The sequence below is a fragment of the Trachurus japonicus genome, chromosome 1 (assembly GCF_045865225.1).
Source record: "Trachurus japonicus isolate A0001 chromosome 1, Traja_1.0".
In the NCBI taxonomy this organism is placed as follows: domain Eukaryota; kingdom Metazoa; phylum Chordata; class Actinopteri; order Carangiformes; family Carangidae; genus Trachurus; species Trachurus japonicus.
In genome coordinates this window covers 28,184,958-28,209,490 of record NC_140907.1, presented here as the reverse complement: position 1 = coordinate 28,209,490, position 24,533 = coordinate 28,184,958, and the positions used below count along the sequence as shown (strand labels likewise).

The 24,533-nt window shown below is 41.9% G+C and overlaps 3 protein-coding genes across 3 annotated transcripts in view; all 3 read right to left on the bottom strand.

The window, feature by feature from the left end:
- Positions 1–1,894: 1,894 nt before the first annotated feature.
- On the bottom strand, positions 1,895–12,211 carry mief2 (mitochondrial elongation factor 2). Its single transcript, XM_085783780.1, has 8 exons — positions 12,014–12,211; positions 8,727–8,888; positions 7,299–7,464; positions 6,323–6,417; positions 5,085–5,261; positions 4,169–4,332; positions 3,695–3,847; positions 1,895–2,598 (listed from the first exon to the last, which is right to left on the bottom strand). The coding sequence occupies exons 2-8, from the start codon at positions 8,862–8,864 to the stop codon at positions 2,088–2,090; spliced, it is 1,404 nt and encodes a 467-aa protein (XP_085639906.1). The 5' UTR covers positions 8,865–8,888; positions 12,014–12,211; the 3' UTR covers positions 1,895–2,087.
- Positions 12,212–14,859: 2,648 nt separating this feature from the next.
- alkbh5 (alkB homolog 5, RNA demethylase) lies at positions 14,860–18,488 on the bottom strand. Its single transcript, XM_085783769.1, has 4 exons — positions 17,457–18,488; positions 16,893–16,973; positions 16,667–16,789; positions 14,860–15,153 (listed from the first exon to the last, which is right to left on the bottom strand). Exons 1-4 carry the CDS (start codon positions 18,242–18,244, stop codon positions 14,991–14,993), a joined length of 1,155 nt encoding a protein of 384 aa, XP_085639895.1. The 5' UTR covers positions 18,245–18,488; the 3' UTR covers positions 14,860–14,990.
- A 3,691-nt stretch (positions 18,489–22,179) lies between these two features.
- The window catches only part of myo15ab (myosin XVAb), a 55,472-nt gene continuing 53,118 nt past the window's right edge, over positions 22,180–24,533 (bottom strand). Inside the window, exons 68-71 of the mRNA XM_085783757.1 lie at positions 24,140–24,273; positions 23,258–23,391; positions 22,927–23,067; positions 22,180–22,807 (exon numbers count right to left, since the gene is read on the bottom strand). Of these exons, the coding sequence (XP_085639883.1) occupies positions 22,706–22,807; positions 22,927–23,067; positions 23,258–23,391; positions 24,140–24,273 (511 nt within the window). The 3' untranslated portion in view covers positions 22,180–22,705. The remainder of the gene's footprint in view (positions 22,808–22,926; positions 23,068–23,257; positions 23,392–24,139; positions 24,274–24,533) is intronic.

Genomic DNA, 24,533 nt, shown 5'->3' with positions numbered 1-24,533 from the left:
CTGAGTGTACAGCTCTGTGGCGCCCCCCTGTGGTTCACCAACCACCCAGCAGCCGTGGAGACTTCAGAGGGGCAGGTACTGGGCCAGACTGAAGAAGAAAAGTAACAATTATAACATCAGTAACTCTTCTTTCAACCATGTCGGTATTATTTTAGGAAGAGTAAAAGTCATTGTCACATGTCTTTCATTTCCAATGTTGAGGCGGTCAGATGACGGTGCTAATTCTCAGCTGCCTCTATTACGCAACTGAAAAGTCACATGACATGATTTCACCATTTTTTTAATTAATATTTCCTGCAAAAAAAGGTTAAAATGAACAAAATAAAAACAGGAGAAACCAGGTGAGAATCTAGAAGTGCTTTAATTTTCAGGTGCAGTTTCACTGTTTCAATCACAGGAAAGTTTATTCCCCTCACACCCAGCAAAAAAAAAAAAAGAAAAGAAAAAGAAACACACACACACAAACAGAGGAAACTCTCACATTCATACTGCATTTAAAAACAAACTGCATACATTTGTTTAGGCAATTAAATTAAAAGGGTTAGTTTACCCAAATAAGATTGGCAACGGACTGAAGACTAAAGACAAAAAACACACACTTCAACCTTCAGTTTGATAAAATATACACGCTCTGTTAAATAAGCCCCACTCAGATACAATGATTGTTTATAATTATTGTTATTATAAGTGCAGCAGCAAAAAACCTGGTGATTTTCTGCAGGTTGTTATTTTTCTGCATAGTTAGAATATATTAAAGGAGATGTAGGGAAACGATGCAGAGCGCACTATCGCACACACACTGACCCTCATGACCACGTTTGACCATCACTCGCTCCCCGTGAAAAGTAATACACACTAAGCTCTAGTAGTGCATGTGTGTATGTGTGTGTGTGTTGGGGGGGTAGTTATGATCACGCACAACCCAAAGCATCGTTTCAAACATAATATTTCTAACACTTAGGGGCGGCAGTGGCTCAGGTGGTAGAGCGGGTCGTCCAATGATCAGAGGGTTGGCGGTTCGAATCCCGCTCTGTCCCGGTTGCTGCCGTAGTGTCCTTGGGCAAGACACCTTACCCACCTTGCTCCTGATGGGTCGTGGTTAGCACCTTGCATGGCAGCTTCCGCCATCAGTGTGTGAATGTGTGTGTGAATGGGTGAATGTGATGTATGATATACTGTAAAGCGCTTTGGGTATCGTTTCCGATGGAAAAGCGCTATATAAAATACAGACCATTTACCATTTACCATTACCATTTACACTTGCTCAGCCCCTCATCTCCTGTCATCTGAGTGATTTGCTCGGCTTCATTATCATCATCATCATCTTAAAGGGATAGTTCAACATTTTGGAAAACTGGCCCATTGCCATAATCCCTATAGTCATAGCAGTAGGTTCGTTACCTTTAATTGTCAGTGCAAGCTATTTTTAGAACGGCGGAGCAGAGTTTTAGAGGTAAATTCATGCAAAACCGCCGCAAACAGTCTCTGAATTTACCTCTAAAACAACTCTGTCTCGTATCGTTCCGTTATTATCTCATAGTGTGGTGAATGTGCAGGTCACAACTTGTCCACCAGAGCGTTTTGGAGTTGTTGGATTGTGTATTTGATGAGTTTAATGAGGGAAACCAAGAAATCCCATGAGCCTCCGTAGCATAGCTCTGAGCAGCTCACGGCTCTGCTCCGCCGTTCTAAAAACAAGCTTGCAACGACAGTTAAAGGTAACGAACCTACTCTTAAAACTATAGGGATTATGGCAATGGGCCAATTTGCCAAAATGTTGAACTATCCCTTTAATCATCATCATCAACACTTGCTTGCAGCTTCCCGTCCTCCTCCGGTGCAGAGATCAGTTCATGGTTCCCGCCATTTACTCGCAGCGACTGTTTGTTTCCCCTTTTACCTTTCATCATCTGTGCAGGATGGAAAGAGGGAGAGTAGGTATAGGCAGCGGTGGGAAGAATACATCTTTGCGTTGAACCGAACAACGGGGATGATAAAAGACTGCTCCTTTGATTTGATGCATGTGTGTGTGTGTATGTGTGTGTGTTTGTGTGTGTCAGAGGTTGCAAGGTGCAGTGCAGAGGAGTTTATATGAACAGTATCTCCGGCTCCGACACGGCGCAGTAGAGCATGAAGCCCATCTGGTCCACCTGGTCCTCCGACAAGCCGCTCAGCAGGTTGACGGCCGGTTTGAAGTAGCTGTGCAACGCGCCTTGCTCCAGGTAGCCGATCAGCTCCGTGACGCACTGCTGGAACCGCACGTCCAGGCTGCTCTCCGACCAGTCGCTCTCGCTGTCGCTCAGGTGCAGGACGAGGTTGGCGAGCGGCGCGGCTCGGAGCGGTCGCAGGGCCGGGTTCAGTCTGCACACGGCCTTCAGGATCTTAAGCGCGTGCCTGCGGTGTCCGTCGTCAGCGGCGTCCAGCTGGGCCAGCCGCTGGGTCTCCCACGGGTAGAGGGACAGGTGCCAGGCGTTGACCCAGGGAGAGGTGAGCTCGGGCTGGGCCGTCAGCACCACGTCCTCCTGCCTCAGGAGGGGCAACATGGAGACAAACAGGGACTGGTCGCTGCTCTCCGCTCCCTCCGCTTCACCCCGAGGCCTGAAGGACCAGAACAGAGAAGCTCATTAGAAAGGAAAAAGCACATCAAGTTTAAAAAGGGATACTTCACCCAAAATCGATAATTCACCAATTTTCTACTCACCGTCATGCCAAGGAAGGGTTTGGAGAACTTTCAGAGTCATCAAAACGCTTTTGTAGTTCCAGGGGGGGTCCGGCTGGCAACGGATTTTCATATAATGGCGGCGGATAGAGTTCGCTTTTGAATCATCCAAAACACACACTATGAAACATCCAGATACCTCCATACTGCTCGTCTGTACTGACCCAAGTGTCCTGAAGCCGCCACATGAAAAAGTTGTTTTGAAAAAATTAATTTGATCTCTGTGTTTATCCTTGTTGTAGTAGTAGCTCCCGAGATTTGCTGCGAGATGTTCTTCCGTGTTGACATCAAACATCCAATGGTTTACAATGACAAACGAACCTCTCGCAGCAAATCTTGCATCATCAACAGAGCCACTGGGAGCTACTGCTACAACGAGGCTAAAAACAGAGATCAAAGTAATGTTTTCTGAACAACTTTTTCATGTGGCGGCTTCAGGACACTTGGGTCAGTACAGACGAGCAGTATGGAGGTATCTGGATGTTTCATAGTGTGTGTTTTGGACGATTCAAAAGTGAACTCTATCCGCCGCCATTATATGAAAACCCGTTGCCAGCCGGACCCCCCCTGGAACTCCAAAAGTGTTTTGATGACTCTGGAAGTTCTCCAAACCCTTCCTTGGCATGACGTTGAGTAGAAAATTGGTGAATTATCGATTTTGGTTGAAGTATCCCTTTAATAGTGGAAAACTATTCTTAGTACTATCAATGTCATGATATTAATTGGTATTATGATCAAAGGATGTAGTATTAAAGGAGAACAATGAGTGAATATACAGTTACACTGTTTAGGCAAAATAATTTTCTAAATAAAACGGCTTTCCTGTGACACTTGATCTCGTTTATTATTTTATTTTATTAGAACCACTAAAACTCAGGTTATAGTATTTCCAGCTGTTGTGTTAAAAAAAGGAGCTGTATCTTAGTTCCAACACTAATAACAGCAGAGCATTGTTCAAGCAAACAACACACACACCTAATCTCCAGTCTGAGGTCTGGTCCTCCCAGTACAGGTCGGACCATATAGTCCATAGTGCTGCTGATCGACGGCCAGTTTATAGTTTCCATGACGGCTTTACTGAACATGTTGACAACAGCTTCAGCCGACAGGTAGCCGCCCACCAGGTACCTGTAAGACAGAGAGACAGAGAGGGGGAAGGATTATAGAGAACAGCTTCAGTTATTAAACAACAGACATAAATCTGTACTTGTTTTGATATCAATTCATTTTCAGGCAAAAGTCACTTTGACAGCCTCTCAAATAAGAGGATTTCCTTCTTTTCTTTGTCATTTACCATTTTAAAATGAATATTCTTTTGGTTTCTGAACTTTTGGTCGAACAAAACAAGACATTTGAAGATGTGACCTTCAGCTCTGCAAAGTTATTAATTTTCTTTTTTCATGACTACATCTGCCTGCCAGCATCTCTCTGTCATCTGCGTGAGCTCACCTGTCCCAGTAGCTCCGTCCTCTGGGGAAATATTCCAGATTGACTCGTCGGACCATCCAGTGCAGCGGGTGTGTGAGCAGAGTTTGTTCTCCTGGGATCAGACTCCACAGAGACGCTTCCAGCTTTAGAGGCACCAACAGACACGCATGATCCGCATTGACCACCTACACACACACACACACACACACAGAAACATGAACCTGTGTGGTTGTCATTCAATTTAAAACCCACCTCTTCTCCTTGGCCTTTGACCCCTAGTAAGACGTTGACTTTGTGTGATTTTATTGATTTTATTGTGCGACTATTATTTTTACCCATGTTGTATGTCTTTTCATTTATTTTATTTGTATTTTATATGTAATGTTATGCCTTATATGAGCCGTTTTGTCTTTTATTTCTGATGTCTCTGTCCTTTATTTATTATTCTGTGCAGCACTTCGGTCCACTGTGGATGCTTTAAAGTGCTTGACAAATAAAGTTGGATTGGATTGGATTAGTATTAATTTAACATAGGGCAGGAAATAAATGTTTATTTAAGGCCTTGTGCAATACAAGCCGGCACTTAAGCACTTCTGCACTTTAGCACTCGTCACTTTAACCCAGCACTCACGCACTTTATGGTCCCCCTACATGTGGACTACTTCATTATCCACAGTCACTTTGTAAATTTCCTGTATGTACTATATTATAGCTTGTGTCTCTCAATCTGTTTTTCATTGTTATTGTTGCCTTTTGTGAGGTTTACTTTTTTATGTGTAATGTTGTATTGTTTTGAACAGTTTTTATGTTATTGGGACTACGGATGGAAACTAGCATCCTGCTACAACCCGGCATATTTACATGTTCTTATGTCCATTAATGTGCACTGTCCCATTCAAATAAATAAATTTGGATTATATTACGACAGAGTTTGTACCTGCAGGTCGTCCAGTAGAGAACCTCCCAGGCTCATTTCTCCCAGCGGCATGTCGGGGTGGCGGTTGTGCATGAAGCCCTGGATCTCAGTGCAGATGTCCAGAGCGAGAGCCTGAGCCCTCTGGACCTCGTGAGGAGCCAGCGCCGCCCTCGTGTGGTAGTACTGCTGCAGACGATCCTGCACAAGGTAAAACACAACAACATCCAGTGACAGTGACTCACTCACGGCTGTGCGTCGCTCAGAGAGGCACGAAACTGGCGTCGCTAAAGAAACACCTTCCAGCGTGAAGTAAACTAAACAGATTTTACACTTCCACTGGGAACACACTCGTCTGTCTGCAGAGAAATGAGTCATTCGGAGTCATTCAGTGCAGACCTTGGTGTTGGAGAAAAACTAGTGTGAAGAAAAAGGAACACTGTGCATCTTTAATGTTGTTTACGAAGCTTTAACAAAGGTGACTAATCGATCGTTAAACAAGTGTGAGGAGCTGGGCTGGACGGCTTTTACATGACTGGAGGGATTTTAAAGCTGAAACGCTGACTCCAGAAATAAACTGTTTTATTAGAGTCCATCCAGAGGAGAGCGTGAGCGAAGCTTAGACACATCTGGAACAACGTACGCTGCTGTAGAGGAGTTTGTCTCTGATTATGTGGTGGCTGAAGCTAAATGCCCTTTAAATCACAAGTTCTGACCAAGAGAAATCTGATTTTCTGCTTTGTTTCAACACTTCTCAGGATGGACTCAGTGTGAAGCTCCAGAGACGCAGAAAGGAAAAGTGAAGATGTGCCTTTGTTCATAGAAAGATACAATTTGCTGCGGCTTTCTTTTAAAAAGGAAAATCCCATCATGTCAAATCCCCTTCATGTCCAGTCATGCGTTTGCGCCCGCACCACTAACATTTACTGAACAAATGATTTCATGTTGCCGCCACAGAACAAACCCACAACCTCTCTGCTCATGTGAGCGCTGTGCACACCAGCACAAAGCTGTTTCATGCTTGTTTGACTTCTTCCACACACAATACACAGTATTTTGATTATTCAGAGCTCTCGGGGCTCTCGGCAGGCCTAACCACTGAATAACAATGCGTAACCCCTAAGCAGTGTGCTTTACAAAACATGTTACACATGCATAAATGAATGAGCCAACACTGAGCAGAGCTCTTACAGAAGCTGGTGAGGCTGCATGCATAATCTGTGCAGCTTTAAGAGCTCGGAGCTGGGCTGTCAGAGCCGTACCTGCAAACTGAGGACGCACAGCTGGAGCCTCTTGGACTTTGACTCGGGCTTCGACACCTCCAGAGGCGAAGTGTGAGGTTGGTGGCACAGGTCAGCTGAGTGAGACAGAGGTTAAAACATCTGTTAAGTGCGGTTGTAAAAAGAAGTTGATAAATAAACACTCAACTAACAGAAAAATGAGAGAATCATGAAGAATGGCTAATCATATGGAAAATACTTCACACATCCACTAATTCGCAGATCTGGAGGGAGTTATCATGGAAAAATCTGTTTTTTTTATTTCACCCAAGGTCAAGAGTAAACAATTAAACAAAAGACTGTGGAGTAATGGATGCGGATCATTCACATTTTTTTTGGAAATGTGATAAAATAACCCAATTTTAAATATATCAAATAGAACAAATAGCATATTCCCTGAGACTTCAAAAAGATATATTCACTAGAAGGTGGGGTGGAACAGCAGATATGATGAATATGATTCTGTACATGATTTTGAATGAAACTTAAATAAAAACTAAGTTAAAAAAAACAACAAAAAAACAATTTTGGAAAATGCACTGTTGAAAATACTTGGTTGTAAGATCCCTATGTCTAAAATATTACTGACAGCGGCTAAAAAAGCCATAATGAGGAAATAAGAGAGGAGGACACCTCGACACCAGATCAATAGACACAGATTTTGGAGGAAATCTGCATTATGGATAAAAATGATGCACCGCCGAAGACTATAGGAAGCTCAGTTCGAAAAGTACAAGACTTGATTGAGTATAAGAAAATAGAAATATGGACAAAATGCAAGACAGAAACTCCCACATGTTCATATTTGTTTATGTATTTACATGTATAAACTTTGGTTTGTATTGAGAGTTTTTCTTTTACACAGATGTAAAACCAAAGGGACAAAAAAAAGGAATCTCTGATATTTCTTTGCAGGTTTGTCATAAAAAATAAAAAACTGATGCAATATAGTCAATACCTTTCTGCTGTCTGGTCGCCTTGGCAACATGCTTCATCACCACGCCCTCTATGCCTTTCTTGAGCAGCGTGGGAGAAGCCGAGACCAAGCTCAGCTCCTCCCAGCTCTCAGCCATCTTCTGCTCCACCTTCTCGTCGTCGGCTGCACGGCCCGCGCGCTCTATCAGCTGAACACAGACACAGACACTCGTGTGTTTTAGTCCCACTGACTACAAATAACATGTTTTACAGTAAAAAAGTAAAAAAGTGTTTCAGGGCTGGTTTCCTTCAGTCAGCAGGCACAAAATACAACTTATTCTACCTCATTACTGTGAGCGTTTCACCGCCTTTGTTTCGTTTGTCCACTTCAGATTAATGTTAGTGAATCATTTCAGTGCTCAACAATGAAACTATTATTCTGCCCACCAGACAGAGTTGGTTGTTTTTTCCTGTAGTCCACTGGTTGTTTCCAGCCGACACTCTCAGCTACGGCACTGAAGGCTTCTGTCTAGAGCAGGGGTGTCTAACATAAGGCCCGTGGGCCAAAACCGGCCCACCAGAGGGTCCAGTCCGGCCCGCGGGATGACTTTGCAAAGAAGACGCATAATATTGTTGAAATGGCACATATTTTTCATTAGAAATTTCAGGTTGTTCATGATATGCTTTATAAAATTTTAGTTAATTATATATAAAGATGTTAATAATGTACTTGTGTCACTAAAACAAAGGGAGATATTTAGTTCTCATTATTTATAGGTTTATTATGCTATTAATTTACTGGCCCACTTGATTACGGATGGGAATTGATAAGATTTTATTATCAATGCCATTACCGATTCTGCTTATCTATCAGATTCTTTATCGATTCCCTTATTGATTCCTGTGGATTTTCTGTGTGGAAAAAGTAGGCCTAAATTTATGGGGGGGTTCTCGTAATTTGAACACATTAGCGCGATTTATAATGATGGATCGGATGATGTCAACGGATTGAACCAATTGGAGCCGATTCTCAACTGGAACCGGTTCTCGATTCCCATCCCTACCTACACTTGATATCAAATATGTTTGACACCCCTGGTCTAGAGTTACTGATTTTTCAGTGGGAAAATCTGAAGGTTTTGCATCAAAAATATTGAATAATGATACTAAAGTCTTGCAGGTAAATTTGCTATTGCTATTTTGGCTGCTTGAGAAGTTTCCAGTAGGTGAGGTGAAGTGAGATGTGTAGCGACCTTATCAAAGCCAAGGTCGTAGCTAAAAATGTAAAAATACCTAAACTAGAAGCTGGAATGAGAAGCAATAGTTTAAAGTAAGAAAAGTCTTGAGAAACTTTTTCCTCCGAGTCTTGGCAGTGACTCACGTGTCGGTGAATTCTCCATATTCACAAGAAAAATGCATAATATGAGCAACTCACTCATGCGATGCTAACAACCTCCAAAAAACCACTCACCCGTTTCACCGCCAGCGTAGCAATGCCGAGCAGGGCGGCCCCGCCGACTCCCAGAACCAGCCGGGCATTAGACAGCAGGAAGTCAATCACCATGGCGATGCCATCCTCTCCTCGCCTCCGACTGCCCTGGAAGTTCATGGCTTCCTTTTCTTTGTGGTTAGCCTTGGGAGGGGGAAGAGAAAGAGAAAGAAAGAGAGAGGATAAATTGAAGGGAGCAGAAAGTAGCGTTAGATGAGTTAGTCAGGTGGAGCTGAAACGAACTCGACCTGCTGTGAACTTTATCTTTATGACAGAATAACCACAGGAAGTGATGATATGGAATATTTGTTCCAATTAAACTCCAATTTACAAATTGCACAACAATCTTCTTGGCAGTGTAATTTAAAAACATTTATGATAATCATGATAATCATGGTTGTTGTCGTCACTGCCAACAGCTCTGACCCCGGCTGAACGCCTACGGAGAGATTCATCTGCTGATTTCTCTTTAAAAAGCGAGACGCTGACAGGATAATGTACCTCACTTTTAATAACAGGGCTGCCAGCTTGTTTCTCTTGGCTGCTTCTGTGTCAGGAAAAGGAAACTGTTCAAAAGTAGAAAGCGAGGGTTTTGTTAAGAGGTCTTTCCCACCGCCGCAGATTTTCTGTGGAATCACGAGTACTTAACATAATTAACAATGGTTCTGTTTCATTGTGTCTCATTACGCCCTTCAGCCAGATGGAAAGCAGCCATCATTAATGTTATTAATTACACCTGCGATTTGGTTTCAGGGACACGTCAAAATGTCCACGGCGACAAAGGCCTATTGTCAGAAGAACAGCTGCCTGCGTGACGAGAGACTCTGTGATCAAGGCCTCAGAGAAACTGCAGCAGTGGAGCACGTTTCTCTGGTGGAAAACTGTGAATTTTAACTACTGATTTCTAGAGCAGAAAGTAGAGACAGTAAAGTAGTTATGGAACGGTTTATGAAAACCATCCGACTCTGAACAGTTTGGTTCGACTGTCTCGGTTTGGTTCACGTGTATCGCGTTCTGTTCATAGACATGCACTGCTACTTCTTTTCATTTACTAACGAGGCGAAGTGTGTAATGATAATGTGTAAAGCCCTTTGAGACAAACTGTAAAAATGGGATTTACAAGTAAAATTGCCTTGCCTTGCTTGAGTCTAGTGTTGATAGAGCCTGTGATTCACTTTAGGCTGTTGGTAAATAGTGTGGTTGTAAAAGTAGTAAAGTTAAATTATTTTGTATGCACTAATTCAAGAGTCAGAGCTTTAAGAGACATTTTTACTTTTATATTTTATGATGAGATATAATTTTTGTAAGAATCACAATTAATAACTCCCCTCTCCCTTCCCCCTCAGGCTGCACTTGAAAATAAGAATTTTGTTCTTAATTTGCTTGCCTGGTTAAATAAAGGTTAAATAAAAAAAATAAAATAAAAATAAATGTAGGTTAGTGAATAACTAACTGTTCTAAGCTTGTTAAATATAACTTTCTATGCCTAACAAATGAAAAGCATGTTGGAACTAACCTTTGTTGCGGTGCCAGAATCTCACCTACTTTTAACCTCAGACTGTCACCTTGATGTGTCAAATGAAATGTCAGACTGTCTCTTTCTTTCAATTTTAACCTGAATATACAAGATATATTTTATTTTCCTAACGATCGATGTATACGTTACCGAGTCGAAGTGAAAACCGTGACCCCATAACCGTGATATGAACCGAACCGTGGATTTTATACGTGTGGTGTGTGTGACACACATACGGTTCTTTTCTTTTATTTTGCACTGACGTTGTGAACTTGTGCAGCGGCGTGCTCATCATATTTAACTTCTGCCACCTGAGATCCAGAAATAGCCACAGGTCATCTCTCTCTCTCTCTCTCTGAGCCGGTTCAACAGAGCAGTGCATGTCCGCTCTCCTCTGCCAGAGGTACAGGTTCCCAAGAATGGAGACAGATCTATTTATAGAGCCAATACAGGCCCCAGTCACACTGGTCGGGTCAAATATATCACAACTTTCCTCGTCAAGTTACACCACAACAGCACGTACAGTACTGAGGCGGCACGTTAGCCGCTCTGTTCTGTTTCATGTTAATCACATCAGAGGAAAAAAGGCCAAAGGACTCCTGATGTTGACAGATGTTACCCAACATTGTCTGAGCTGATTGTAGCAGCAAACACAGCAACTGATAAACATATAGATCAGTCAGTCAATAATGCTGTTACTCAATTTACAATTTGTTGTTTCTAGTCTGCACAATGTTGCATTTCAAGCATTTCCAACCTGGGATTTCACATAAAGTTTGAAAGTTTGTTTTTTTGTGCTTGTGGCATGTTGCACAAATACCGAGACAAATAAATCAGATTAAAGTTGTTGTCTCACCACACTTAAAACCAGAAAAGTGAGCTGAATTCTTGGGAAAATAAGATGAAAGGTTAATAAAGAGTATAAACTATAGAAAACTATGTACATGTAGCAGTGTCATAACAATAACAATACTATTCTGTGTATACATGCAATATGGTGCATGCATGTAATAAGTTGGAGGTTGCATGCATTTAAAAAGAAAAACATTCATATTGTTTTTGCTCTACCATGCCCTTAGATTATATTATTTGATATTATTATATGTATGTGCGCTACTACTTGAATTTCCTTTGGGATCAATCTCTAAGTCTAATATTAAAAAAATATTTAGTTTTAGCTTCTCAAATGGGATACTTTGCTGCTTTTTTTATCATCATAATACAGAACTAGGTTTATTTTGCACTTTTGTTTGAGCACAACAACTAAAGGTCTTGTGGAGAAGTTTTCATGGGTAGTTTTTGCACTATTTAATTAGATTAATGTGAAAAATCAAAGGTTAGCTGCTGCAGCCCTACACTGCACTGACACTGTCTGATACAACAACAATTCCCCATCATATCTTTGCTTTATAAACACATGATAAAAAAAATGACAGATAACATTAACCAGCTGATTATTTCCTTTGTGATGGTAACGCCTCCTCCCCTCTGAGTCCACTGCCCACAGAGGTAACGCCATAAGTAACGTTACAGTTAGTAACGTAACACGACACATATTTATCTAAACTAACCACAACATGACCAATCTGCTTCTTTACTGTCAGGTATGTTAAAGCAGAGACAGACAGACAGAAAAGAAAGAAAAACCGCTGCCAACATCTGCGAGCAGCTGACGTCAGCTAGGTAACGTTAGCAACATTAGCACACATCAGTTTGACAGCTGTGTCTTCACGCTACGTTTGAATAAACTTACCACTCGGTTCGCAGAGGATTACAGCAGTCTGACCCCCAAACCATTAGCGTTTGTTAAAATCACGTCTTTTCGGTTCCTTTTTTCATCTGCAAAGCCCAACTTACTCTCTGTCACCCACTGCCACAGGTTAAATATAGCTCAGCCAGCGAGCTAACAGCTGCTGCTGTTGTCTTCTTTCTCTTCTACGTTTTAATGTCGGTTGAAACTCAATATATCAGAGTAGCCACAGCGCCCCCAGCAACCGCCCCAGGAACTACGACTATTATCTTTTCCTCTCCCAAAAATTTTTTTTTTTTTTTTTTAAATATTGAATGCTTTGTAAAAGAACCATAAAGTTTGGTAGTAACTACATCAGTATGTTGTAATGTATTATTGGAAACTTTATTTCCTATTCAAGCCGAATTTTCTGTTTGTTGTAAGTGTAACTAACCTGCTGTCCTCTGTGGGAAGGTGGTGCTGCTAGTTGAGCATTTAGAAATAACTGGAAATGTTACAAATGATTACTCTTTATTTCATTTTTAATTATACTAAAGTATATGGCCTTCCAAGAAAACATTTTAAGAGATTATTTTGAGGGAAACTGGAGTTTCTTGCTGTTTTTCCTGTGCCTTTTTTATGCACTTATCTCATACATCTTTCATAATTTTTCTTTAAATATAAAATGTATTATCTTTGGAGGAATTCAAATTACTGATGTAGATCCAAAAGCTCCACAAAAACAACTTCATAGATTTTTTTTTTGTGTGCAACTGTTGCTTTTAAAGGGTCAATAATGACCTATGAACTGAGCCCTGAGTCCAAACATGATGCAATGTATCTATATTTTTTCTTTCTACATAGCCAGAACCTAAGCTGTGATGCTTTGTAGCTAAAGCATCTATAGTATCTATTCATTTATTTTTAATATCATATTCATATTTTATTCAAGACTCAAAAGCAAGTCTTTATATTCATGTGAAACTATTCCACCTTTCATCTATATACAGTATATTTCCATTGGGACTGTGCCATTGAACATATTTAAAAGAATACAATATGCAGATGCAATATTTACCTCCAGTGAGGGAATATCATAATGTAAATTGAATACAAACTGTCTTGATGTCATGATATGATGCAGTAAACTAATGCAACTTGCTGTAATAATTAATATTCATCAATAAAGGAAAATTAACAGTAGGAACTGTTTGCAAAGTTTTACTCAGTGAGTGGAGGAAATTGATTCCTGAAATCTGTGATTGATTTGTAAACACCAGACAAAACCAGCCACATACCAGACATAATATAGAGTTTCTACTCGACTTGATGCGGATTTGTTCTTTATCTGAGGGCAACTGGACAAACTTTGTCCTTTGTTTTAGGGAAATTATACCAAAAAAATGAACAAAAAACATAACCGTCCAGTTTGTCACATCTTTCTTATTCACCCTCTCTAAATAAGTTACAGTGATCAGATGAAGCAGCTGCAGCAATTAGCAGGTGGTGACGGAGCATCAAATGTTGCTCCTGGCAGTGGAGGTAAATCCCTCGTGTGTTGTTCCTGTGCCTGATCGGTGAACAGCGAGCCCGGTAGAGCGATAACTGTGCTGTAATGTCTGGTAAATAGACTCTGCAGAAGCAATTTCAGTTTTATTCCAATCAGTCAGCACCATTTGAGTCAAAAATGTGACCGTTAAAACCCTTTAAACCACCTAACGTGCCATGACTGCCCACAAAGTCTGTGTCCACTCTCTGCCAAATAAGACTCCAGTGATTTGATTTTTCATTACTTTCAACTTTTTTTTTACCATGTTGAAGATCACAACTATAACAGAAGTTCAGAAAACCATGAAAAGCCTGTTTTTAAAAAGTAATTTCTTCTCTGAACAGAAGTTATTTTTGTTCGTGCGCGTCTCCAGACGGACCTAGCCTTCAGCTAATGAGTACCTGTGACCGGGGTGAAGAAACAAATTTATCTGTGTTTACACAGCAAACCACAAGGACAAACACGTCTGGAAATTGAGTTTCTTCTGAGCCACGTGTTCAGGCCAAAGTTAAACAAGAACTAATAGGGTTGTTATGGCTCAAATTAAGTCCGGACTGACCCAAATATCACCCATTTTGAATGAGGAAAAATTAGATTTAATAGAGAACAGCAATAACATGGCGTGTCATTATGTAAGGTCAAGCAACTTCAGACTGAAACAAGAGTGTAAAACAAGGCCTGAGTATTTCACCACTCCGTACTGCATCAGTTAACTTGATACACCGTATTATGACCTTCACCATGTGGAGCTACGTGGTTGAATCAAATCGTAACACACAGAAGAGCATGATTAATCATCATCATCATCATCATCGGGCCAGAGAGGCTGAAGTGAACAAACAGCAAAGATCTGGGATGGCACAGTAAAAGTATGGGATTCAGAAATGTAGGTGCAACAAAAAAATAAAAGGTCTCATTCTGCATAAAAGTTCCCCCAATCAAAGGCTATACAAACGTATTGTACATTATAACAAGTTAGATTACAGCTCGGGTTTTCTTTTGTACAAGTCCATAAGTACATCTTCCTTTTAAGCTCTTCACGTCTGTACATCTTGGTTACAAAAAATACATGCCGTTTTGAAGTATCTATGAACATGGAAACAAACAAAACAAAACAAAAATGTTTAATTTAAGGTAACAGAGCAGTTTTAACAACAGACTCTAAGTGTAGTAAGTAACTTGAGGTTCTATACTGTGCAGCGGAGACGCCAGCTTCGTCTGCCCAAAAAACAAATATACACTCAAACCGATCCAGACTCAAAAATCAAAAAAAAAAATGCAGACGGTGTGATGTCTGTGCTCCCTGCGCCCACACAGAAACTGGAGCGGGAAAATGACTTGACGTCTGATCAAAGAATGGTACGATATTGAAATACATAAAAGAACGGGTATATCTATACGTGTGTGTGTGTGTCTGTGTGTGTGTACATGTGTGTGTGAGTGTTGTAGTGCTCAATGACGTCTCATTTTGACTTTGCGTCCTGAACTCTCCCGGTGTTTGTCGTAGTCCTGACCGCGTCTCCAGTAGTTCTCCGAGCTGCTGCTGTGACGACGGTGACGGGAGGAGATCGATGGATGTCTGTTCTCCTCTTTATCCATCTCCAGAACCCGCGGCCTGGCGGAGACGGACCGAGAGACATTGAGTCAGAGTTAAATCATCACTTGTCACATGTCGACCGCTTCTGCATTCCTCTGTTCAGTTTTGCTGCTAATGTTGATTATGATGTTGTTGTTGTCATGGCCACCCACAGTGTTTTGAATGAGTCAAAGGAATAGTTCAACATTTGGGCAAATTGGCCCATTGCCATAATCCCTATAGTCATAGCAGTAGGTTCGTTACCTTTAATTGTCGGTGCAAGCTTTTTTAAAACGGCGGAGCAGAGCCGCGAGCTGTTTAGAGCTACGCTACGGAGGCTAATGGGATTTCTTGGTTTCCCTCATAAAACTCATTAAATACACAATCCAACAACTCCAAAACGCTCTGGTGGACAAGTTGTGACCCGCTGTTGTGCGTTCCTGTCGGGGGCAGTTTTTCGGCAAGCAGTCTCTGCATTTACCTCTAAAACAACTCTGTCTCGTATCGTTCTGTTATTATCTCATAGTGTGGTGAATGTGCAGGTCACAACTTGTCCACCAGAGCGTTTTGGAGTTGTTGGATTGTGTATTTGATGAGGGAAACCAAGAAATCCCATTAGCCTCCGTAGCGTAGCTCTGAGCAGCTCGCAGCTCTGCCATTATTAAAAAATAGCTTGCTCCGACAATTAAAGGTAACAAACCTACTCCTAAAACTATAGGGATTATGGCAAAATGTTGAACTATCCCTTTAATAACAGTGGTTTGAGTTCGTTTGGCAAGCGTTTAAAATACTTTATTTTTTTAGCTTTTCAGGATCTATTTTGTGTCACACTGAGGAACTCAATGGTGATGATTTGGAAAACAGAAACGACCACATCCACACATGTTTTTTTTTTGTCACTCTACAGCTGCATGAAGTCATTTCTTTTCTCAGGCCTATATGTTGCTGTCCAGTAAAATTTCATTGGCGGGTCTGTGACTGAAATACTTATAGAAGACAAAACCATACTGGGATATCTTTACTGGTAAACAGACGTGGATCAGATTCTCTGGTAACCAACACCTGATTCACTAGATCCAAACTATATTCAGGTTGATCGGGTCCAGGTAGTGTCCCAGTCTAACTGTGGAGTTTTTAACTCTGTATATGACAAATACCAGAAGTGCACTTAGTTATGATCAACGTCAATGGAGAAAATGTGTTTTTGGAGTGTGTGTGTGTGTGTGTGTATGTGCATCATTAACTAGAGACACATCATCTATCAGCCAGTCTTGGTGTCCACTCTCTATTTGTTCGATTTGGTTTGTTTGTGTTGAACATTTCTGGATAAATTCTCATCATTTTTGACCCTATTCAGGACTGGGATGATGGGAGGTCTGTTTTAATTTCATTCATGCACATTGAGTAAGTTCCCACAGATCCTGGATCAAATATCAAACTGCACACCGCTGGGAGCTGTCAGTATCCTTCCTGTGTGGATCATTTCTCTGATTCTTCTTGCCTTTATATTTCTATGTGACCCATGAATACACACCGGCGGTCTATACTGTACCTGTGAGCAGCATCGGGATCTGCTCTGCGATGAGAGCGTTTGGCTTTCAGAGGCGCGTGTCTCTCTGCAGGAGAAGAGCTTAAAGGGCTGTCGGAGTCCAGTCGAGGAGCGTCGGGTCTGGTCCTGCCAAACACAGGAGAAGAAGAAACACATGAGTTAGTGCTTTTAAAGACTTCGTAAAAAAAAACTGCCAGATGGTACGGATTACAGTATGCTGCTGACTCACTTTCTTAGGATGATGACAGCACGCCGTTCCTTGATGTCTTGGGGCCTGATACAATGGGTGATGTCATCTGCAGCGTACCCACTGGAAGACAGAGAAGAAAGAAAAGACAAAAAACTTAAGGCCCCAGTATGTAACTTATTTGGCTTTTTATTAGCAAAAATCAAACATTGCCTTCATAAATACGTATTTTACGTAAGTCAAATCACACCGGCATACAAATGAAAGCTTTCTCGTACCTTAGAATGAGTGGTTACAAGTCCTTAAAATACATAAGGGGTGGTGCTGAACCGAGGCTGCCATGTTGCATCGCCATTTTTTAAGTTCAGTGGCAACATGACCGTAGGTAACCACAGAAATTCTAGGCTCGGGAGAAAGTGTTCATGCAGCATATGTCTGACTGACGTCTGCCCGATTTCACGTGAATGCAACATCGAGAATACGTTCCTATATGCAACTGCACCGCTAGATGGGGGTAATTCCTATCTATTATACCTTTAAGTGACAACAACTTTAGGGTTAAAAGGCTGCAGAACAAACAACAGTTGTATAATAAGTCAGACTCACCTGAGCACTGTGACACTGCCTCTCCTCACAGGCAGCACAAACACGGGCTCCGACACCCGGATCGGCTTGAACTGGAAGCGGCAGCCGAAGCAGAGTGCGCTGTCGCTGAAGAAGGACACCGAGACGATGGGCCGTGCGAAGATGTGCAAGGGATCCACGTGTGACACTATGCAACCACCTGGCTGGTAATCGTTGATGACGGCGCTGTTGACGAACCCTTCCGGGATCACGCCGTTGGCCACCAGCCGCTTGATCACCAGGTCGTGCACCCAGCTCGGGATCTCATCCACCTCCCCTTTGCGGTACAGCCTCTCCTGCCCCGGTCCTCGCTTCTCCAGCTGCGCTCCGTACGTGTAGCCCTCCCCGAAGAAGTACTTGTTGCGGAGGGGCGCCCGGTCCACGGTGTGCTCCCGGTAATGTCCAGCCTCTCCGTTGGCCACCACCTCGTCGATCTTCTCCTCGATCAGGCCGCACTCCTCCGGGGTGAAGATGCTCTTCTGCAGGATGCTGCTCCTCACCCGCCGGGCCTCCTGCTCCCGGAGCTCCGAGCTGTCATCGCTGTAGTAGGACTCGCACACGCCGCCGTCGTCGCAGACTTCGCCGCCGCCGCCGCCGCCGTCGTCGTCGCCGTCGGACTCCCGGTGCTTTCGCTTTCGGCCTTTCCCACCGCTGCTGCCGTTACTCGTCCCGTCCACGTATTTATTATTATTATTCTTATTATGCTCGTCTCTGTGTGGTGTCATGGACTTCAGCTTCTCCCTCAGGTCAGAGTATCCGCTGGCTGCCATGTCAGCCCCCCCCCACCACCACCAAAAAAAACACAACAATATGACCCGGTGTTGTTGTTGTTAGTGTTGTTATTGCTGTAGTTGTGCTCCTATAGCTCACAGATAACACGTATTATCAGCGCTGCATCTCGGGTTAATGTGATTGAGCGGACTTGGTTGTCAAATTTTTAGTAAATGTGTAGATGGTGTAGTAGATGGATATTGCTAGGTAACGGGCGGTCAAAAGTAGCTAGCATTAGCCACGTAGCTCCGCTGTCTCTCTCTCTGTGCGTGTGTGTGTCTGTGTGTGTGGCTGCACGTATAAACAAACAGCACCGCGGCGTGAAACTTACACAGCTGTGGGTGTCACTGTCCGGGTGATTACAAAACAGAGAGCAAAGCGGCTGTGACAAACAAACACTGCGTCAACATCATCAGCAACAACACCACCAAAACCACCACACTGGGAGCTAGCCGAGCTGCTAGTTAGCCGCTAGTAACTACTAGCCTGGCTTGGTCTGTCCGTCGCCGCCTGGAAACACCGACAATGATCCACGCAGCAACATTTCACGTGTCACCGCGGCTTTTCCTTTTTCCACCAAACCTCGCTGCTGCTGAAAGTTTTTCTTTTCTTTTTTTCCACGGCGGCTTCTTCTTCCTCTTCTTTTTAAGAGTCCAGGAAAAACATTGTTGTCCTCGGCCGACGGCGGCTAGTTTTACACCGTGACCATCATCACCATCATGACCCGCCGTCTCCAAGAAGAAAATAGCTGAAAATAAACTCGTGTAACCTGCCAGAGCTTCTGCGCATGCGCATTGGGTTCAAGACTTCCCCCAGTTAGGGGGGCGGGGCTTGTGCTGCGTTCAGGACAACTCGGAACTCTGATGAATCTCCCGAGTTGAAAACTGTGACTTACGACTTCACCACGACCAGATTAACCAAAAACATGGCGGACCGGGACAAAGTGCTTCATCTAAGGCATAAAACATTTTAAAATTGTCTCCAACTTTCCCCCGAGTGGGAGCTCCGGCTTGAGGTGGCGTTTGATTGCACTTTTTTAAAATAAGAGGTAGGATAGTTCCGAGTTGTCTCGAACGCAGCACTACGACGTGGTCCCGACGTCCATAGGAGGAGGACACATGATATACCCCAGTTTGGACTCTGGAGGGGACCAGACAGACGAGACTGCTAATTTTGTCCCACTAACCGCTTATCTACCTCCTTAAAGTTCACACTGAAGAAACAAGTGGCTGTGGTTTGTCTACATTAGGCTAATATCTAATATTACAAAATTTTAGCTTCTCAAATGAGAGACATTGCTGCTTTTATCATCATAAGTTTATTTTGCAACAACTAAAGGTCTTATGGGAAAGTTTTAATGGGTAGTTTTTGCACTATTTAATAATGGTTAGCTGCTGCAACCCTACTGCACAGACCCAATTGATGACACTGTGATACGACAATACATCATAACTAATATTACAAAATCAAACTAAACTTTATTGCCATTTCAACCATGCACTGTCACACATGTGGCAGAATGAAAAAAAAAGACATTTCCCAAATAAAAGGGACTTCAAAGTGCTGGACAATGATGCAATAAAAATGACTAAGAACTGACAAATATGTTGTACAGCGTTGTGCCCCTTCATTTAGACATAGCAGGTGTGTTTTACTGGTTTGACACAAATCAGTGTCAGGTCAGATTTCAGCCACAGGAAGTAAGTTGAATCTTTAACTTTCCCTTTGCTCATCTTTTACCATTTAGTCGTGTTCAGTAGGTGTCTCACAGTCAAGTCAGTCATTTAGCCAGTAAAAGTTCACATTACTCCTGCTCAGTGTTGGGAACGTTACTTTTAAAAAGTAATTAGTTATAGTTACTAATTACTTCTCCCAAAAAGTAACTGAGTTAGTAACTCCACTACTTCACTATAATAGTAACTAGTTACCAGGGAAAGTAACTATGTGTTACTTTTTCTTTCTTTTTTTTAAGTTTAAATATGTCGAAGAATTTGGATTGTAATATTTACAAATGTAAATAAAGTCTCATGTCTGTCTGTACTGGATCTCTTTCACACATTCATTTTCCACTTTTTTCTCATAAACACTGCATATTGAAATCATTTTATTTTCACACTGCTTGACTGTGTCATCATACATGTTGTGTCATCATGTTGCAGTGCTGCGTCTCCACTGAGTGACATATTCTGATCCAAGACTTTATACTGTATGTGGTGATGGAAGAAGCACTCAGATCTTTTCCTTATATGTTACATATGTTGCAATATCACAGTGTAGTAGACATATTCTGTCCTTTTTTCAAAACTGTAGCATAATACAAAAGCATCAAGAAAGTACTTATTAAGCAGAATAATGTTTATTATATTATACTATATATAACCTGTATAATCATTAATGTACTAATCTGCCTAAACCAGTAGATGTCGGGCACATTTTAATCCCTTTATATACAGCTGGGTAACTTGTAAACTCACCAACTGAGAGCAATAAAGTCTCAGTTTAACCAACAATAATATATGGCAATTTATCAGTTTATCATATTATGTAATATTAATCTGACTCTGCAACATAACCAAACAAATATGAAGTAAAAATCTGCTTTTGAACCAATTTCCTGCTGTTTTCTGGCATTTTGTTCATTAAAGCAGAAGTAAGTGGAATATTTGTGTTAAAGGGATAGTTCACCCTAGAATGATATTTCGCTCATTATCTACTCACCCTCATGTTGACTAAGGGCTGGAAGAAGTTTCAGATTCCTCCGTGGCTTCTCTGAGTTACAGGGGGTCTCGGCATAGCAGTGCATGTCCATATAACGGTTGCAAAGGGACACCGGAGCTCTTCGTAAAAAAACACACACAAAAAAACATCCAAATACCTCCATGATGCTCGTATGTAATGTCCGTCTTGTGCTGAAGCCCCAAATTGCGTAATTGTCCCGAAAAAATTAAATAAGTCTATATTTTAAGCTTGTTTGTAGCGGAAGCTTCTCGAAGCTCCTCTTCCTGGTCCGTCCAAATCTCGCGTGATTCGCAGTAACCGCACTGACGCATACTGACGCCGGCGCAAATCACGCGAGATTTGGACGGACCAGGAAGAGGAGCTTCGAGAAGCTTCCGCTACAAACAAGCTTAAAATATAGACTTATTTAATTTTTTTCGGGACAATTACGCAATTTGGGGCTTCAGCACAAGACGGACATTACATACGAGCAGCATGGAGGTATTTGGATGTTTTTTTGTGTGTGTTTTTTTACGAAGAGCTCCGGTGTCCCTTTGCAACCGTTATATGGACATGCACTGCTACGCCGAGACCCCCTGTAACTCAGAGAAGGGACGGTGGACTCTGAAACTTCTTCCAGCCCTTAGTCAACATGAGGGTGAGTAGATAATGAGCGAAATATCATTCTAGGGTGAACTATCCCTTTAATATAAGTCTTAAATAGTTATATCTTCCGACGGGAATCACTTACATAGAGTGTTTGGTCTGAAACACAGGTCTGTCAGTCACTCTGCTCTGCTGTAAGCCGAGGAGAAAACTTCTTGTATACTTCCTTGTATCCTACAAGCTTTATCCAATGAGGAGAGAGAAGGGCATGAAGGGCTGTGTGTGCAGCCAAGGGATGCGCGTGAATGTGGTGACGTAGGGACGAGGACCAATAGATCGATGACGAGGGCGGGGACTGCTAACTCCATCGGCTGACAAGAAGTTAGCCAAAACGACCGGATCGCTTACTTCTGCTTTAAGTGATTAATTAGATTGTTACCTGAAAAAAATAACCAATAACGATCACCAGCCCACCTGATATACTAATCATTAAAATAAATATATCATTAACTTTGTTGGATTTTGATTATAGTATTAACACCTGTTACCACATAAAATGTTGTGTTTTAATGTCATTTTATCATTAAAAAAAAAAAAAAAAAATGATCACAGAGGTGCTCATGTCTCTCCCTCTAAAATTGCTTATTTTATTTTGATAAAATATTTTGTACAAAATAAGCAAGTCGATACATATACGTATATACGTATATAACATAAAGTTTCACAGTTGACAGCATGTCATAAAAAAACAAATAAAAAAACAAACACATGGGTTATAAAACATTGTATGACAAGGCACCGGCCTGTGAAGCCTCCTCATGGTTCATTAACAACTTCTACACAGATTAAAAACTATTTAATGTGAAATACACAAAAACAAAAGAAAACAAAAATACAGCAGTACTAAGTGCAAAATTCAAAGTATCAAGTTAAAGAGAAAAAAATAACATCAACATGTGTGTTTTGTCGGCAGCATTTTGCTCAGTTAATATAGAACAACAATCAAATGCACTTATGGATTTACATATAATATTAGTGTAATATTATTATTATTAACACCTGAAGGCAAGAGGAGGTAGGCTATTATTACAGGTTTAATCTACACGTATGAGTGTGTGTGTGTGTGTGTGTGTGTGTTATAACATGGTGATTTCACTGGGTGGCAGGGTGAGCCTCTTCTCCCGCACCGACATCATGTTTTCCACCTGCATGGCGATGACTCGACACAGCTCCAGGCCCTGTGTGTGCACAAACACACCCGGCATCAGACACACAGGCAACGCCACTAATAAAAAAAATGGTTATGTACGTATTCGTGTGTGTCCTTGTGTGTGTGTGTCTGTTGTTTGCGTAATACCTGCTCCAGCTGCAGCTGAATGACCCGCTGCGTGTTCATGTCCCCCAGGCTCAGGTCCACGTACGGGTAGCTGGTTCCCGCGGTGGGCCTCTGGGTGCGGCTGGACTGCACCTCCACCAGGGGGACCACCACCATCGGCTCCTGCACCACAGAGCCCAAACATTACAACACACACACACACACACACACACACACACACACCTCTGCTTGTGCGCTCATGTTTCAGTCACGACGAGCTGAGTCATATCAGTGCTTGGCGATAGCATCTGTATATATGTATGTGTATATGTATGTGTGTGTGTGCGTGTGTGTGTGTGTGGGGTCTCCTTACATGTGTATTTTTGTGCAGGAAGTGAAGACCGTGTTGATTGACAGCAACGATACAGGGGGCGTAGAAGGTGGTGGAGCTGCTGCTGTGGATGTAGAAGAACGAGGAGCCGAACATGGGGAACGCGCTGACCAGACCTGCACACACACACACACACACACACACACACATACACAATATATATATAACAAACATGAGAGATCACAGTCAGTTTTTTTGTTGTGCGACAGGAGGCGCCACAGGAACGGGACAAATAAAAATTGACCTTATTAAAAGGACACACACAGGCATGAAGACGTGTGTGTGTGTGTGACATCACCTGTTGAACCTGGTTATCTATTTATATCGCACACCAATAAAATGAAAATGTTCCTGTGTGTCAGTCAATGAATCTATTACACACAACAGTAATCCTGTCTCTCTCTATCACGGTGGTTTAATGAGCGGTTTATGTTTATTTGCACCTTTCATTCACAAAATGCAACTCAAGGAGCATGAAAGAGATTGATACTGTAGATCGATTAAATGATTTAAGGACATTAATTTTAGGATATCTTGTTGAACTTCATAGAAACAGCTAATTTAAGTCACTGAGAGTTTGTTCTATGTTGTTCTATATTTATATCCATCTTCATGTCTTATTGGAAACCCTTGGAAACTTAGCTGGTTCTATTAAATTAAATCTAGAAAAACACTTTTAAAAGACAATACTACATTTAAAAAAAAATGGTGTTAGGTATTTCTTTAGTTGGATTAGGTAAAAAACAACAACACTTTCTTCATTTTATCAAAATTTCAAGTAAATCAACATCTATCGTACAACATATCATAGCATGTATATGTATGAAAGTTCATGTACAGAGAGAGAAGATGTGAGACTCTCACCCAGAAACTGTGCTCTGGCCTGGTGCGGATTCAGGGTCTGTACTTGCTGCATGTGCTGCGTCACCATGGTAACCCACTGCTGGGGTGGCTGCTTTTTGAACAGAGGCGGGGCGATGTACTCCGATAACTCGTGTCTGGAGAGGAGAGAGAGAGAGAGACGGGAACACAATCTATAAGATAAACGCCAACTCTGCTTCGCTCACTGATTTCCAGTATTTCTCAAAACTGTTTTTCCAGGACTGTGTGTGTGTGTGTGTGTGTGTGTGGGTGGACACACTGATAACAGCAGTAAGAGCAAGAAACACCATGAGAGTTGACAAAGTAAAAAAAAAAGTCATCAGCTGAAATTTTGTACTTCTGCAGCAGATAAAAGTAAAAATCCTTCACTTTTAGT

What these genes read in the sequence shown, in the direction of transcription:
- mief2 (XM_085783780.1), bottom strand. Translation starts at nt 8,864, where the DNA reads ATGAACTTCCAGGGCAGTCGGAGGCGAGGAGAGGATGGCATCGCCATG. An exon ending in TGTGCGTCCTCAGTTTGCAG is followed by an intron (nt 5,262 to 6,322) that starts GTACGGCTCTGA and finishes TACCTTGTGCAG; the next exon opens with GATCGTCTGCAGCAGTACTA. An exon ending in GACCTCAGACTGGAGATTAG is followed by an intron (nt 2,599 to 3,694) that starts GTGTGTGTGTTG and finishes CTGGTCCTTCAG; the next exon opens with GCCTCGGGGTGAAGCGGAGG.
- alkbh5 (XM_085783769.1), bottom strand. Translation starts at nt 18,244, where the DNA reads ATGGCAGCCAGCGGATACTCTGACCTGAGGGAGAAGCTGAAGTCCATG. An exon ending in GGCAGTGTCACAGTGCTCAG is followed by an intron (nt 16,974 to 17,456) that starts GTGAGTCTGACT and finishes TCTGTCTTCCAG; the next exon opens with TGGGTACGCTGCAGATGACA. An exon ending in GATCCCGATGCTGCTCACAG is followed by an intron (nt 15,154 to 16,666) that starts GTACAGTATAGA and finishes CGTCTCCGCCAG; the next exon opens with GCCGCGGGTTCTGGAGATGG.